Genomic DNA, 13,945 nt, shown 5'->3' with positions numbered 1-13,945 from the left:
GTTTGGCTACAACAAGGGTAGATTTGCAATTATATTTTTATAATATAATCATGGCATGTCATCTGCCATATGGTTTCTGTACAAGCCAGATTGCAGCATTGCAGGGGCTTTGACACTTTACTACTACCCCTTGTGCTTTTAGATCCTGCAACAGGGTTTTTAAATGTGGGGAACAACTTCTGCTGGATAGGAACACTAAGGAGCTGCTTTACACATTTTTTTCACTATCTTTACCACTGCCTTTTCTTTCTAGCCCAAATCATGAGACATTTCCCTATTCACTTATTGTCTGGCAGTGCCACAGCTGCCATAGCTTTCCAGGTTCACTTTTTTAATTCTTCTGAAACACCTGGTTATTTACAGTCTCTTTCTTCACAACCAGCCTTTCTGCAAATTAATCATTCACTTTTCCAGTCGTACTGTATCTACTTTAATATAGCTTTTTCAGTTATGCTGTTACAGACCACTGTATTTATTTAAAATGTAGTTTGATCTACTGCCCACTGCAGGTGTTTTAATATTTAAAGTTGCCTTTGCTCCTATATTAATTAATGTAAGGAACCATGATATGTTTCCTTCTGTCCCCTCTTCCACATAAGATTTACCAGTTATGTGGGGCTGTAATTTGGCTACTAACATTTACCTTTGTGGACAGGGGTTGCTAATGGCGAGGCATTGTTACTGAAATGTGGAGCCATCCTGAAAGAGAGCTGCCAATTTCATCTGAGCCAATTCCGGGGATAACAAGCCATAAGAACTCACCGACAGATCATCTGTACCTGTTCCCACAGCCTTAACTCCTGGCTGCAGCATTGACTGTGATCTAGTCCTTGCCATCAAATCACTTAAAGCAGTTAGCAAAGTCTTCAGAGGTTGCCTGGAAACCCCTCTGATCACAGTCCTACTTGAGCCCATGGAGCAGAGTTTTGGCTCCTCTGTCTAGCAGCGTTTTCAAGCATCAGTTAAGGAATTCTCCCAACAATAATATAATTTGCTTGATTTTTATATTTGTGACTCCTTTGAGGAGAAAATGTCTTAAAAGCATGCCCAGTGGACATGTGGTTATGATTTTTACCAAATTAATACTTTAGGAGGAGACTGCAGAGTGGTGCCAATTGAACATTACCCCACATTCACTCCCTTATCAATTATTCTCTTCAGCCCCCTGCATGATGGGTCAGCCCATGCTCCACTCAGGATATTCACATATGTTGTTTGCTTTCAAGTGGACATATTTGCTGACTCAAAGACCAGTATTGATGACACACACAGCATGGAGCCAGTCAGTCTCATCTCTGCCATCTGTCTGATGCTACGAGAAGGATTCTGCTCCCAGAATCCTCTTTTGCAGTTCAGTCATGTCAAGCCATGTTCTCACCAATCATTCAGTATGGCCACATCAATCCAGCACCATCCCAACAGTCCCCCATTCGATATTCAGTTACCTAAGGTAGTCAGAAAGCCTACCAGGATGTCTGCACTTCCATGTTTGTGTAATGATTAGATGGACGTGATTAGGTGGTGCTGTTCAAGAAGAGCTTAATAATCCTTTCCTGTTGAAGCCCAAAAGCCCACCCATACCTTGGCCTCAGTTGTGGCCACCGATCATCTTAATGCATGGAAGGGATTTATGGTTTTGACTTACAACCTTGGAAAATATTTTAATTTTACATTTATTTTTTTCTGAGTTTTAGATTCATTTCAACTTTCTGAGTTTTGCTTTGGGTTCAAGCCGGTGTAAACCGAAACAGAAACAAAAGGTTCAGAAAACTCACTGTAAACCAAAACTTCAGGCTCTAGACTCTGTGGAAAAGGATTTTTTCCCCTATCAGATGCAGGATTTTCATATAAGCTGTTGCCAGTAGGGTTTCATTTTACGCATAAGGTTGCTTGTAACTTTTGTTTCTCTAAAAACATTTTGTTACAACACAATGCTTAGTTGTAGTCAAGACACGGTGTTGGCAGAGGGATGGGTAATTTCTTGTGTACCGAACAAGTTAATAAGAACGGAAGACTTTAATAACATATGCAACATAGCTAGCATTTTTCCGGTCTTCCAGTTCTAACAAGATACACAACAACAGCAGTTCTTTTGGGAAGATGAGTCCTACAGAAACTACTTTATATACATGACTATATTCAAATGGTGAGGAAAAATGTCTATGAAGGCCAGCTTCTCAGCTGGTATAAATCAGTGTAGCTCCATTGAAGGCAATGGAACTACACCAGTTTACACTGGCTGAGGATCTGGCCAATGAGTAGAAAACATTTCATAGCTGGTTTTCACTGATGAATATATCTATTCTAATTGCAGTTGGCACTCAGGCCAGATTTCCACTGAAGATGAGAACTGCAGGCTCTGGCCTATTATTTTTTGTAATATAGTAGCTCTTAAAGGTCTCAACTGAGATTGGGTCTCGTTGTGCTAGTTCCTCTAAGAGAAAGTCTCTACCCCGAAGACTTTACAATCTAATTAGAACAGAAATTAGAGTTCTCTGCCTGTCTGCTTCAATGCAGAGAAGCCCACGCCAGCAGATCCTGCTCTGATGTGCAATTTTGTGACATCGGTTCTGCTCAAAGTGCCCAACAACAGTATTGCAAACTGTGGCACCAATACTGGAGAGCCTGCCTCATGGGAGTAATCTTCCAATCCTATCAGTAAGGATTACTCTTTATGGCACTTTCAGAATTGGGCCCATATACCGTACGTAGGAAACCTTATCCTTTCATAAAAACCCAGCTGCCTCTTGGGTGGAACACAACATTTGTTTAATAGTGCACAGTGATACAACAATTTATAGGATAGAAAAAGAGAATGCCCGATCCCATTAAAACTACATGGCATATATAATATAGCAGAATGCAATTATCCAAGTTGGAGTTCAATCAGGTTGCAGGAGCTGTGAAAGTAGCACAAGGATTTATAGTAACTAGAAATAAACCTGAACTGATAAATTAGGAATTGGGTCTCAACTTTCCCAAAGTTTGGGAGTATTCAGTTGTGAGGTTTTTATAGGCCTGGTAATAAAGGTTAAATACAATGTTTTATTGTTTATGTAATTAAATTATAGTTTTAAAAACTACTTCTTTAATTTCCACGCGTGTGACTCTTAAAAGGGTACTAGAGATCTGTGGTTTTTATGTTTACTAGTTAGAACTAGTTGAAAATGGGCATATTTTTTGCTAAAAACTGTTCCCATTTTTATTAAAAAAAAGAAGTAAAACAATGGACTAGATGATCTTCTGAGGTCCCTTCCAACCCTGATATTCTATGAAATTTATCATACCAATATTCAGATTAGAAATCTGCTGTTTGGCTCTTTATTACTATGTAGAAACTTGACTTAACAGTATCTACATAGTCTCAGCTGGGTGGAGATTCAAGTAAAGATGGGAAGCCTCTCTATGAGATTTCCATAACTGAGCCCTAATTAATACATTTCTTCCTTTTTCTCTTTATTAGGAAACAGCTGGAAGACTGTTGTGACCCTGGTCAGCTCTTTGCTATGACAAAACAGAACTCTCCGCTGGGAAAGAACCTCTGGTTTGATGGGGAATTTTTACATTCTGTCACTATTGACAATGCAACTTACTCCCTTTTCCCACAGGTCAGTAACTATCATGTTCTTTTCATTTTAGCCCTCTATTTCTTCTCCAGACAATCAAACTGTATATGTTAAATCAGGCTGGCTGAAAGGCTAGTTGTAAGGAGTAATCTGTAGCTTCACTTCTTCATGATAAATGTTTTCTCATAATCCTTTATTTAGCCGGAGGCATTGCAAATCTCTGTCTCCCACCCCCACCCCCAAATGGATATACAGCAGGAAGATTAGCCATAGTTTCAAGTGTCAGGGGGTATCTATCGTTTGAATTCCTCCTGTGACCACTTCTCAGTATTGCCCACCCCAAAAGTTTACAAATCATGAGTCAGGACCCAAATGATCATGAGATTAACATAACAATTATGATATTTTAAAAAATAAATGTTTCAGATCCTTTTATTTTCCTATTGGGTTTTGAGCCTTCAGGGAGCATTCAGGTTATATTTTCAACCTTTTCTATTTAACCACGAGGGCTAGGAACTTACATTAAATAAATAAAGGCTTAAATTCTCACATTTCCAGAAGCTAGAGCTTTAAATAAAACTTCAAATATGTCAAGACTAGTGATAAAATAACAGGAGTTGGCAATACTACAAAATATACAGTGAAGAATCGTAAAGTTCTCCTTGCTTATACAGCATGCAGAGATTTGCCAATACTTTTGGCTTAAGACTGTTGTTCCCCTCATCCTCTAAAAGGACTGCTTCTGGCCTATAATATTTAGACCCAAATTCACAGCTGGTGTTAACAGGAGCAGTCCCGTTAAAGTCACTGGAATTTCGCCTATTTACATTATTGATGAGTTTAGTCCATAGCATTTAAATGAAAAGACCCAAAAATATGTTTGATGGGCTAGATTCTGATCTCAGTTACATGGATCTAAGTCTGGAGTAACACCTCAATTCTTCCAAATTCTGAACTTGATGTTACTTTAGATTGTGATCAGTTTGACTGAGTATAGCAGATGGTCCACGACTTAGATATAAAAAAAGGTATTTTGGCTATTTATTTTCAAGAGCTCAATCCTGGATTCCCTAAGAAAGCAAAATTGTCATTCAGGTCGTACGGACTGCAAGATTGGGCCATAAACAACTAGCCTACTGTCACCAGAGGCTATTATTAAGGACAATTGGAGCACAGTTTCCAGAAGAGGATAGTGGAGCAGGTGGGCACACACAACCCAACAATAAATAAATGAGCCATAAAAAACAGGCACTTGCACTTCCAAATTGGGTATTTGTGCACCTACCTAACTGCTTACAAGCACAAACATGGGGTTTGCAAGTATAATAGGTTTACTTATATTGTGTTTTGCAGCTGCAGCTTAGATTTCTGCATTACAAAATTTGGCAATTGATTTTTATTCTCTTATGAAAAATGTATATTGATAAATTGAGTTCCAGTGTAAATGAAGCCCCAGAGATCTTTCTTTCCACTTAAGTAATATTAATACTGAAGTGCCAAAATGTTCCATGGTCAAATTTTTTTTTAATTGATCTCGTTTTGATATGGTGACAAATGATGGAGGAATTTACTAAACTGCTGAGTAAATTTTCTGTTTTAAATGGTACAAAAAGGATTAACAACCCCTTTGGATCAATTAGAGTGATACATTTGGAGCTAGGGCTCTATGAATTTTCTGAGCTAAGCATGATCCAGCAGCACAGTTAAATGTGCTTAATTTTATGTATGTGAGTAATCCCACTGAAGTCACTGAGGGTACGTCTACACTATGGAATTACTCCAATTTTACAGAATTTGATTTTTGGCAATAGATTGTATAAAGTTGAGTGCATGCGTCCACACTAAGCACATTAATTGGCGGTGTACGTCCATAGTGCCAAGGCACTGTGGGTAGTTATCCCATAGCTATCCCATAGTTCCCGCAGTCTCCCCCGCCCATTGGAATTCTGGGTTGAGATCCCAATGCCTGATAGGGCAAAACACATTGTTGCACGTGGTTCTGGGTACAGTTGTCAGGCCCCCCTCTCCCTCCCTCCCTCCGTGAAAGCAACGGCAGACAATCATTTCACGCCTTTTTTCCTGGGTTACCTGTGCAGATGCCATACCACAGCAAGCATGGAGCCTGCACAGCTGACCGTCACCGTATGTCTGCTGGGTGCTAGCAGATTTGGAACTGCATTGCTACACAGCAGCAGCTCATTGCCTTTGGCAGCAGACAGTGCGTTACGCCTGATAGCCATTGTCATCGTACTCCTGGGTTCTCTTTTAGCCAACCTCGGTGAGGTCAGTCGGGGCACCTGGGCTGACATGGGAATGACTCAGCCAGGTCATTCCCATCTTCTGCCAAGCACCCAGGAGATGACAATGGCTAGCAGTACTACTGCACCGTCTGCTGCCAGCCTAAGATGTAAAAGATAGATGGAGTGGATCAAATTAAAAGACAGATTTGTTTTGTATTCATTTGCTTCCTCCCTCCCTTCCTCTGTGAAATCAATGGCCTGCTAAACCCAGGGTTTTGAGTTCAATCCTTGAGGGGGCCATTCTGTGTGACAGTTATTTGTGTTTCTCCTGGATGCAAAGCCATCCCCTTTGCTGATTTTAATTCCCTGTAAGCCATGTCATAAGTCGCCCCTCCCCGGAGCAACGGGAGACACAGCTTGCTTGCAAAGGAAATAAAGTCATGATCATTTAAAAACCATGTATTCTTTATTAATTGATTATAAAAATAGGGAGATAACTGACAAGGTAGCCCAAATGGGGTGTGGGAAGAGGGGAGGAGTGAAGGAAAAGGCCACTTCAAAACTTGTTGAATGCCAGTCTTCTGTAGCTTGGGCTGCCCACTGGGGTGGAGTGGTTGGGTCCCCGGAGCCTCCCCCCTCCATGTTCTTGGGCGTCTGGGTGAGGAGGCTGTGGAACTTGGGGTGGGGGAGGGCAGTTAAACAGGAGCTGCAGAAGCACTCTCTGATCCTGCTGCCATTCCTGAAGCTCCACGAGATGCGGGAGCATGTCCGTTTGATCCTGCAGTGGCCCCAGCATTGCATCCTGCCTCCTCTGATCTTCCTGCCACCACCTTTCATCTCAATCGTCCCTCCTGTTCTCACGGTCATTGGCCACTTTCCTGTACTGTGATACTGTGTCCTTCCACTCATTCAGATGAGCTCTTTCATTGCGGGTTGACTGCATGATCTCAGAACATTTCATCACGCATGCGTTTTTTTCGCCGTCTTATCTGACAGGGACACCCGTATCCTTCGGGACGGAGGAGGGAGACTTAAAAAATTTGCAGCTGCAGGAGGGAAAAAAGAGAGAGAAGTATTTTAAAAGATACATTTTACAGAACAATGGGTATACTCTTTCACGGTGAACAACACTATTCACATTTCATAGCACGTGATTTCGGTACAAGGTCGCTTTTTGCATCTTTTATATTGAGTGCCTGCGGCTTTGGTGTTAGAGATCACAGGCACAGGGCCGGGCAATAGAATTCTGCTTGCATGCAGCCATGGTAAGCCATAGTCTTTCGGCTTCTGCAACCTTCATAAAAGCAGCATACTCCTTTCCCATACAAACAAGCAAAGCCCATTGAGTACTGTGGTTTTCATGTTAACATGCAGCAGCAGAAACCAAAGTAACCTCCCACCCATCCAATTCTCTGGGATGATCGCTTTACTCCTCTTGCCACCGTGTGGCTGGTTCTCTCCGGAAACTTTCTGCAAAGGCTGTACCTCCAGGAGAGCCTCATGGAGATGTCCCTGGAGGATTTCTGCTCCATCCCCAGACATGTTAACAGACTTTTCCAGTAGCTGTACTGGCTGCAAATGCATCCCAAGTCCTCACGGCAAATTAATCATTAAAAAACACTTGCTTTTAAACCATGTATTATATATACAAAGGTACACTCACCAGAGGTCCCTTCTCCGGCTTCATGGTCCGGGATACTGCCTTGGGAGGGTTGGGAGGGTATTTCAGTCATGATGAGAAAAAGCTCCTGGCTGTTGGGGAGAAAGGTGTGCTGTGTCCTCTCCTCAAGGTCGTCCTCATCCTCCTCATCATCTTCCCTGTCCACAGAATCCTCAGACATGACTGAGATTTCCCCCTCTCAGAATCCACGGTCGGGGTGAGGTAGTGGTGGCAGCCCCCCTAGAATTGCATGCAGCTCAGTGTAGAAGCAGCATGTCTGCAGTTCTGCCCCGGAGTGTTCGTTTGCTTCTTTGGCTTTCTGGTACGCTTGTCTGAGCTCCTTAACTTTCACGCAGCACTGTGTTGAGTCCTTGTTGTGGCCTCTCTCCATCATGCCCTTTGAGATTTTTTCAAATGTTTTGGCATTTCGTCTTTTGGAATGTAGCTCTGCTAGCATGGAATAATCTCCCCATACAGTGATCAGATCCAGTACCTCCTGTATGGTCCATGCTGGAGCTCTTTTTTGACTTTCAGACTGCATGGTTACCTGTGCTGATCAGCTCTCCACACTGGGCAAGCAGGAAGTGAAATTTAAAAGTTTGCAGGGCTTTTCCTGTCTAACTGGCCAGTGCATCTGAGTTGAAAGTGCTGTCCAGAGCGGTCATAATGGCGTACTGTGGGGTAGCTCCCAGAGGCTAATACCATCAAATTGCATTCACACTAACCCTAATTCGAACTGGCGATATCAATTTCAGCGCTAATCCCCTTGTTGGGGAGGAGTACAGAAATCGATTTTAAGAGCCTTTTATGTCGAAGTAAATGGCTTCATTGTGTGGACGGGTGCAGGGTTAATTTGATTTAACCCTGCTAAATGCGACATAAACTCATAGTGTAGACCAGGCCTAACACTGAAACACATGTGTAAGTACTTTTCTGGATAGAAGCCTGTGTTGTTTGTGAGTTGAACCCTGTGATTTCATTTGTGAGAGGCTGGCCATCAACCAGTGCCTCCAGATTCTCTTAGATGTTAGCTTGACAACTCAGATATCCAAAGGAACACTCTACTCTACTTCACCCAGAAAGCCTCTTTTCCTCCAGTTGCTCCTAGTCCTAAGACGTTCTGTGTGCAATTACTTTCTTCATGGGATCCTTTTGGGGCCACCTCCTCATTTCTGTTGGAGGTAGGGCACCATCAGTGTATGAGGCCTTCAACCTCAGGACTTGCTGAAGAATTCTGCAAATACATATTGAATTCTGGTTCCCCTGCTGATCCTACAGAGTCAAAGAGCCAAACTGTATGTCACTTACCGTAGTTAGTAAACACCTCGCTCCACAAATAGTTCCACTGAAGTTAATGGGACTTCCTGTGGAATAAGGAGCTATTCATCCTAAGTAAAATTGATCCACAGTATCAGAATCTGGCCTTAACACACTAACAGTCACACTACAAAACTTCTCTGTTATGCCAGTTTTGTTTGTTTTTTGTTTTGTTTTTGTTTTCTGGTGGAGAGGGATGGATTGATGGAATGGGGTGAGGAGAGAGTTTTGGTTAGGGGGTATCAGAAAGGTAATTCATTTTGGGACTTGGGCCTCATCATACTGTCTATAGTTTTGTTGTTGATAAATTTTGTATTTGTAACCAGAATGGATGCGTGTATTTGAAATAGGATGAAGTTAGTAAATATAATCAGAAATGGTTAGTTTTCCCCATAAAGACTTACAGTGAAATCTTAACTCTATTGAAATCAGTGGCAAAACTTCCATTGATTTAAGGGGGCCAGGATTTCACCCTCAGTGCCAACTTCTACTTACCGGTCATTCACTTCTTGGCAACTCTCTTTTCTGGGACTCTACTGTTAAATTACAAAATACAAAGCACAGCTCCCCATGTGATTTGAAAAACGCCTAACAGGCTCCTTCGAATTGATTTTTTTTTTGTTAGTTTGTTGTTTGTTAAGACTTATTTTGTTTTTGTCTGGAAAATATGTTGGGGGAAAAAAAGAAAAATACGTATTGACTTCTGAATGCCCATAGAATTTGTAACATTGATCTAAGATTGCTACATATTTTACTGGATTAATAAACAAATTGTATTTTTTAGAGAGACAGTTTATTATATTGACTTCTGTCATTCTTTGGTGCAGAGATATTGTAAATTGCTATGGATTCAAATTAAGACATCAATACATTCCTGGCTATGTCAGTTTGATTTTTAGAGATTCTCTCCAAGGCACCGATATATTCCTGGATAGATCAGCTTGGTTTTAGACATTCTTGCTTCTGTCAGTAATGGTGTGAGCAGCTTGAATGTGAACCATTTTGCATTGTTAAGCCTTCTAAACTGTGCTGAATCTTCACAGCTTTCTTCATTTAAAAAAACGCTAATTTTGTAGCAATCACAATCACTCTTTTTTTTAACATTTAAAAAAAGATAGCCATATTGATTTTAAACATATATCTACCAGAGCTGGGTAGAGAGAGGCAATTCCCTTTTGGGGAAGACTTAGATATTTTCAAATTTGGTTCCGTTACGATTTAGAATGAAAACCTAAAATTTCAAAATTCTCTGTCAACGAGAATGGAGCCTTGCCAATGGGGCAGTCTGCCTAGTTGACAGCCCTGGAACCATGGTCCCAGGAAGCCCTTGGAGCTTGGGTTGCTAAGTGTCTGTGAGTTTGGGAACTGGGGCTGCCAGCTCCCCAGAGCTGGCTACATGAGCTGCTGAGGAGCTGGGAGTCTGGAAGCCCAAGTTAGTGAGGACTCAGGCAGGTGAGCCAATAGGAAACTAGGCTGATGGAAACCCTGGCAGGCAGGGATCCATTGGACCCCCACCTTGGTTCTTTTGGAATTCTGCTGAAATCAAATCATCTCTATGCAACATTTTTATGAATCAGCAATTTCTGGCAAAAAATATTTCTTTGGAATTTTTCTGGCTAAATTTGATATCTATCTTTCAAGTCTACAGATGATTAATAAGTATAGTCTCACTCAGTAAACATACCATAAAGTGAAAGGAGGAAGAAAAACTAAAGGAAAACGTAGAGGAACAAAACTCACAACTCTGGCAACATCTGTAACTTGGTTTGCTATCCCTGTGCATTTTGCCACAGAGGAATTTCATAAACCTTTATAGATGAAACCCCACTGGTCTTAAAAGCCTAGGAAGGTTTATTTAGAGTGAATTCATAAATAAAGTATTTATCTAGCTTCATATTTCAGGCAAAACCTTGGGCTAAATACTTCAAACCCCTACTTTGAAGAATGACATCTATTATGAAAATTGCTTGCCAGTTGCTAGTGAGCTAATATGAATATTCCTTTCAGAAGTGTTCAGAAGCTTAAAAACCACTTTATAAAGTATGGGTAATACTCTGAAATGCTCAGTGGATATAGCAGGAATGTAAAGGACCACAGCTATGTTGATATAATCTTAGAAATATTTCCTCCACGATGAATAAAAACACTCCATCACCATCCGTCTGCTGTGCTAAGCCATTCCAGGCTTGCAAAAGACTTCACTCTTCAAATCATGACCCAGTCATTGGTTTGTAGCAGGAACTAACTCACAGCCCAATTAGGGAACTTGCCATACTTGATGCAATAGAATAAACTGACTTTTAGTGATTATATGTACACACACATACATATATAATGTACATAGGCACACAAAATAAAATGCATAAAAATTAAGCAGTAGTGGATACTGATATAAATGTAATTTAAATGCTCTCAGGCCATTGATATAAAAATTATTGTATTACCTAGCTTGGTAGAATGTTTGCTTTTCTGTAATATCTGTAGACAAACTCATCCCTAGAGCTGGTCGAAAATTTTCCAGTGACCACTTCTGAAAATGTTAACCTAATCTTCTTTTTTCACTTTTGGCCAAGTCTGTAGCCTAATAAGTGGGTTTGGGCTTCTGTGATGATGATGATGAGGGCAGGAATGGGCAGGATTCTGACCCACATAGAACAAGCAGTTGCAGAGCTGATCTTCTGAGGCTACCACACTTCAGCCCATTAGCTGAAGTGGCCCTCTGTGTGTTTGTTCTGGGCAGGACAGAGGACCACAGCAGGTCCTGTGGTCACTCTCCTGATCCACCACCATTTGCCTTCCTTTTGTGCACTGAGGCACATTCCCTGTGCTGTACTCCAGATTGCTGCCAAGGTGCCCTCTGAGGAATAGAAAGTAAAAATATTAAGTTTTAAGCAATCCATGGACTGTTGAGTGAAAAACTGACTGGCAAGCAGACTCCCTGCTCCAGAGCTGATCACAGAGTATACCGATGATACTAAGACAGTGCATTCTGAGACAGCTTAGTTACGTGGGATCTCTGCAGTGCAAAGGGAGAGGATGCAGCTTCCTCCCACCCCCAGGAAAACAAAAGTACATTTAAAATGTAGTTTTCTTTCTGTGATGTAGCTGCTGATCTTTGCACATCCAGTGGTATGTTCTATTATGGTTGGTCCAGGGTTCTTTTAAAGATTTCATGCTGTTTGCCTGAACTTTAATGTGAAGACACAGGAGTTATCTGAGACAGAATAGGTAACATGCATACTATCAGTGAGGATGGATGTTAGCATAACTTGATCAGGTCACACCAGTGCATTTTCTGGAGGGTACAGCTGTAGTCCTCTTCTGTAGTGGTTTTCCATCACAGAAGATATCTAACCTGTTTCTTTGAAAAAGTTAGTAGATAATGGCGACTCAAGAGACATAATACACTGGGATTTTCAAAAAGCCTTTGATAAACTCCCATGTGGTGACAGGGTAAGGGATGAAACTGTTGTCATGGATGGAAATCAGGTTATAAAAATTATAGGAAACAGAGCAGTGGAGAAGTTAATGGTGGGGTTTTGGCACTGGGATATGTTTTCTTTAATATTTCTGATACCTTAGAGAAGGTAGTTAGGAGAAAGCTGTTGAAATTTGGTACTGATGCAAAGTTATTTCAGTTAGTAATATCTGCAGAGGATTGTGAGGTAACTCCAGGTGGACATTAACTGCAAGAGTATGAGGAAGAGTATAAACCCTGCATGCAGATTGCCATAACGGGTTAAATCAGAGGGACTCAGGAATATTCCAGCAGATAAGACTTGTCTCTCAGAAGAAAGGGGCTCTCCTTAAGGGCAGGACACTTTCAGTAAGAGCCAGGGCCTAATCCATCACAAACCAAACTTGGGACAAGAAAATGCTTGTTAGATTCTGGAGGAACTGAGGAACCCTCTGTTAGGGATGAAACGGTATGTAGTAAGGGGTAGCTAGCATTTCCTGCTCTTTACTGTTTGACTGGACTGAAAGGAGACTGGCAATATATTTTTTACTCTCTGACAAGAGTTTTTTGAAAGATTAAGGAAACTTGGTTCAGCTCAAGGAAATAGCTGAGATATAACTCAAAACTCTAAGGGACAAAAGTGAATTAGAAGTAGTCTGCTTTGAGGCCAGTGACTGGAAAAAAGCCCACTTTCACAGAGAGTTTGCAGAAAGAGAATGTTAAACTCCCCCAAACAAGTTTTCACACCATAAATATGATGCTCAGAATGTCTGTTCAATCAGGGAACAAAAACTTACCATGCAACTTCTATGTCCAATCAAAACACATGCTTGAGTTTTGAATATTGACTGTGAATAATCTACAGGCCAAGAAATATTTGCTAGAGATAAGAACGTAAGAACGGCTGCACTGGGTCAGACCAAAGGTCCATCTAGCCCAGTATCATGTCTACCAACAGTGGCCAATGCCAGGTGCCCCAGAGGTAGTGAACCTAACAGGTAATGATCAAGTGATTTCTCTCCTGCCATCCATCTCCACCCTCTGACAAACAGAGTCTAGAGACACCATTCCTTACCCCATCTTGGCTATTAGTGGACTTAACCTCCATTAATTTATCCAGTTCTCTTTTAAACTCTGTTATAGTCCTAGCCTTCACCACAGCAGGTTCATTAATATTAATATGTGGTGGTCTGGAAAGTGTCCGTTACAGCTATTCTCCTATTCCATTTTGTTTCCCCAGACTCCATTTTGTTTTCTGTTCTCCTGTGGCCGCCCTTCCCTGGCTGTTAAGTTGTTTACCAGGGCCACTGCCCTTCTCAAAGGGAGGGCCCCTTAAGTTGTTTAACAAGAGCCATTGCCCTTCTCAAAGGGATGGCCACTTGTGCTGCATGCTAAGTGGGACCACTGCCCTTTTCAAAGGGTTAGTCCTGTTATCACCTCGTTGAACCTGGGCTTGGTGTAGGGTAGGCAATGTCCAGAGCTGCAAGGCCTATTGTGGTTTTAAGATCCTGGGCATGAGTCATAGTCTCATGTGCTCTTGAGTCACCTATTGCACAGGACTATGTCCAGGCATGTCTCTGGGCTTACCTTCAGTTTTTCCCCTGTGCCCCCTCCCCTGTGACAGAGGGAGCCTATCAGGATTACTGGTGGGAAACTGCCCAAGTTTGCCTTTAAAACCAGACATTTTTGAAACACACCTCAGAAA

The 13,945-nt window shown here is 41.6% G+C and overlaps 1 protein-coding gene across 1 annotated transcript in view; it reads left to right on the top strand.

Moving 5' to 3' along the window:
* Positions 1 to 13,945, top strand: part of ST8SIA1 (ST8 alpha-N-acetyl-neuraminide alpha-2,8-sialyltransferase 1) — a 182,409-nt gene that overhangs the window by 44,991 nt on the left and 123,473 nt on the right. The window contains exon 2 of the mRNA XM_030541406.1: positions 3,464 to 3,608. Coding sequence (XP_030397266.1) covers positions 3,464 to 3,608 — 145 coding nt within the window. The remainder of the gene's footprint in view (positions 1 to 3,463; positions 3,609 to 13,945) is intronic.

The sequence above is a fragment of the Gopherus evgoodei genome, chromosome 1 (assembly GCF_007399415.2).
Source record: "Gopherus evgoodei ecotype Sinaloan lineage chromosome 1, rGopEvg1_v1.p, whole genome shotgun sequence".
In the NCBI taxonomy this organism is placed as follows: Eukaryota; Metazoa; Chordata; order Testudines; family Testudinidae; genus Gopherus; species Gopherus evgoodei.
Note: the sequence above shows the minus strand (reverse complement) of the source record. Positions and strands in the feature narration are given on the sequence as shown.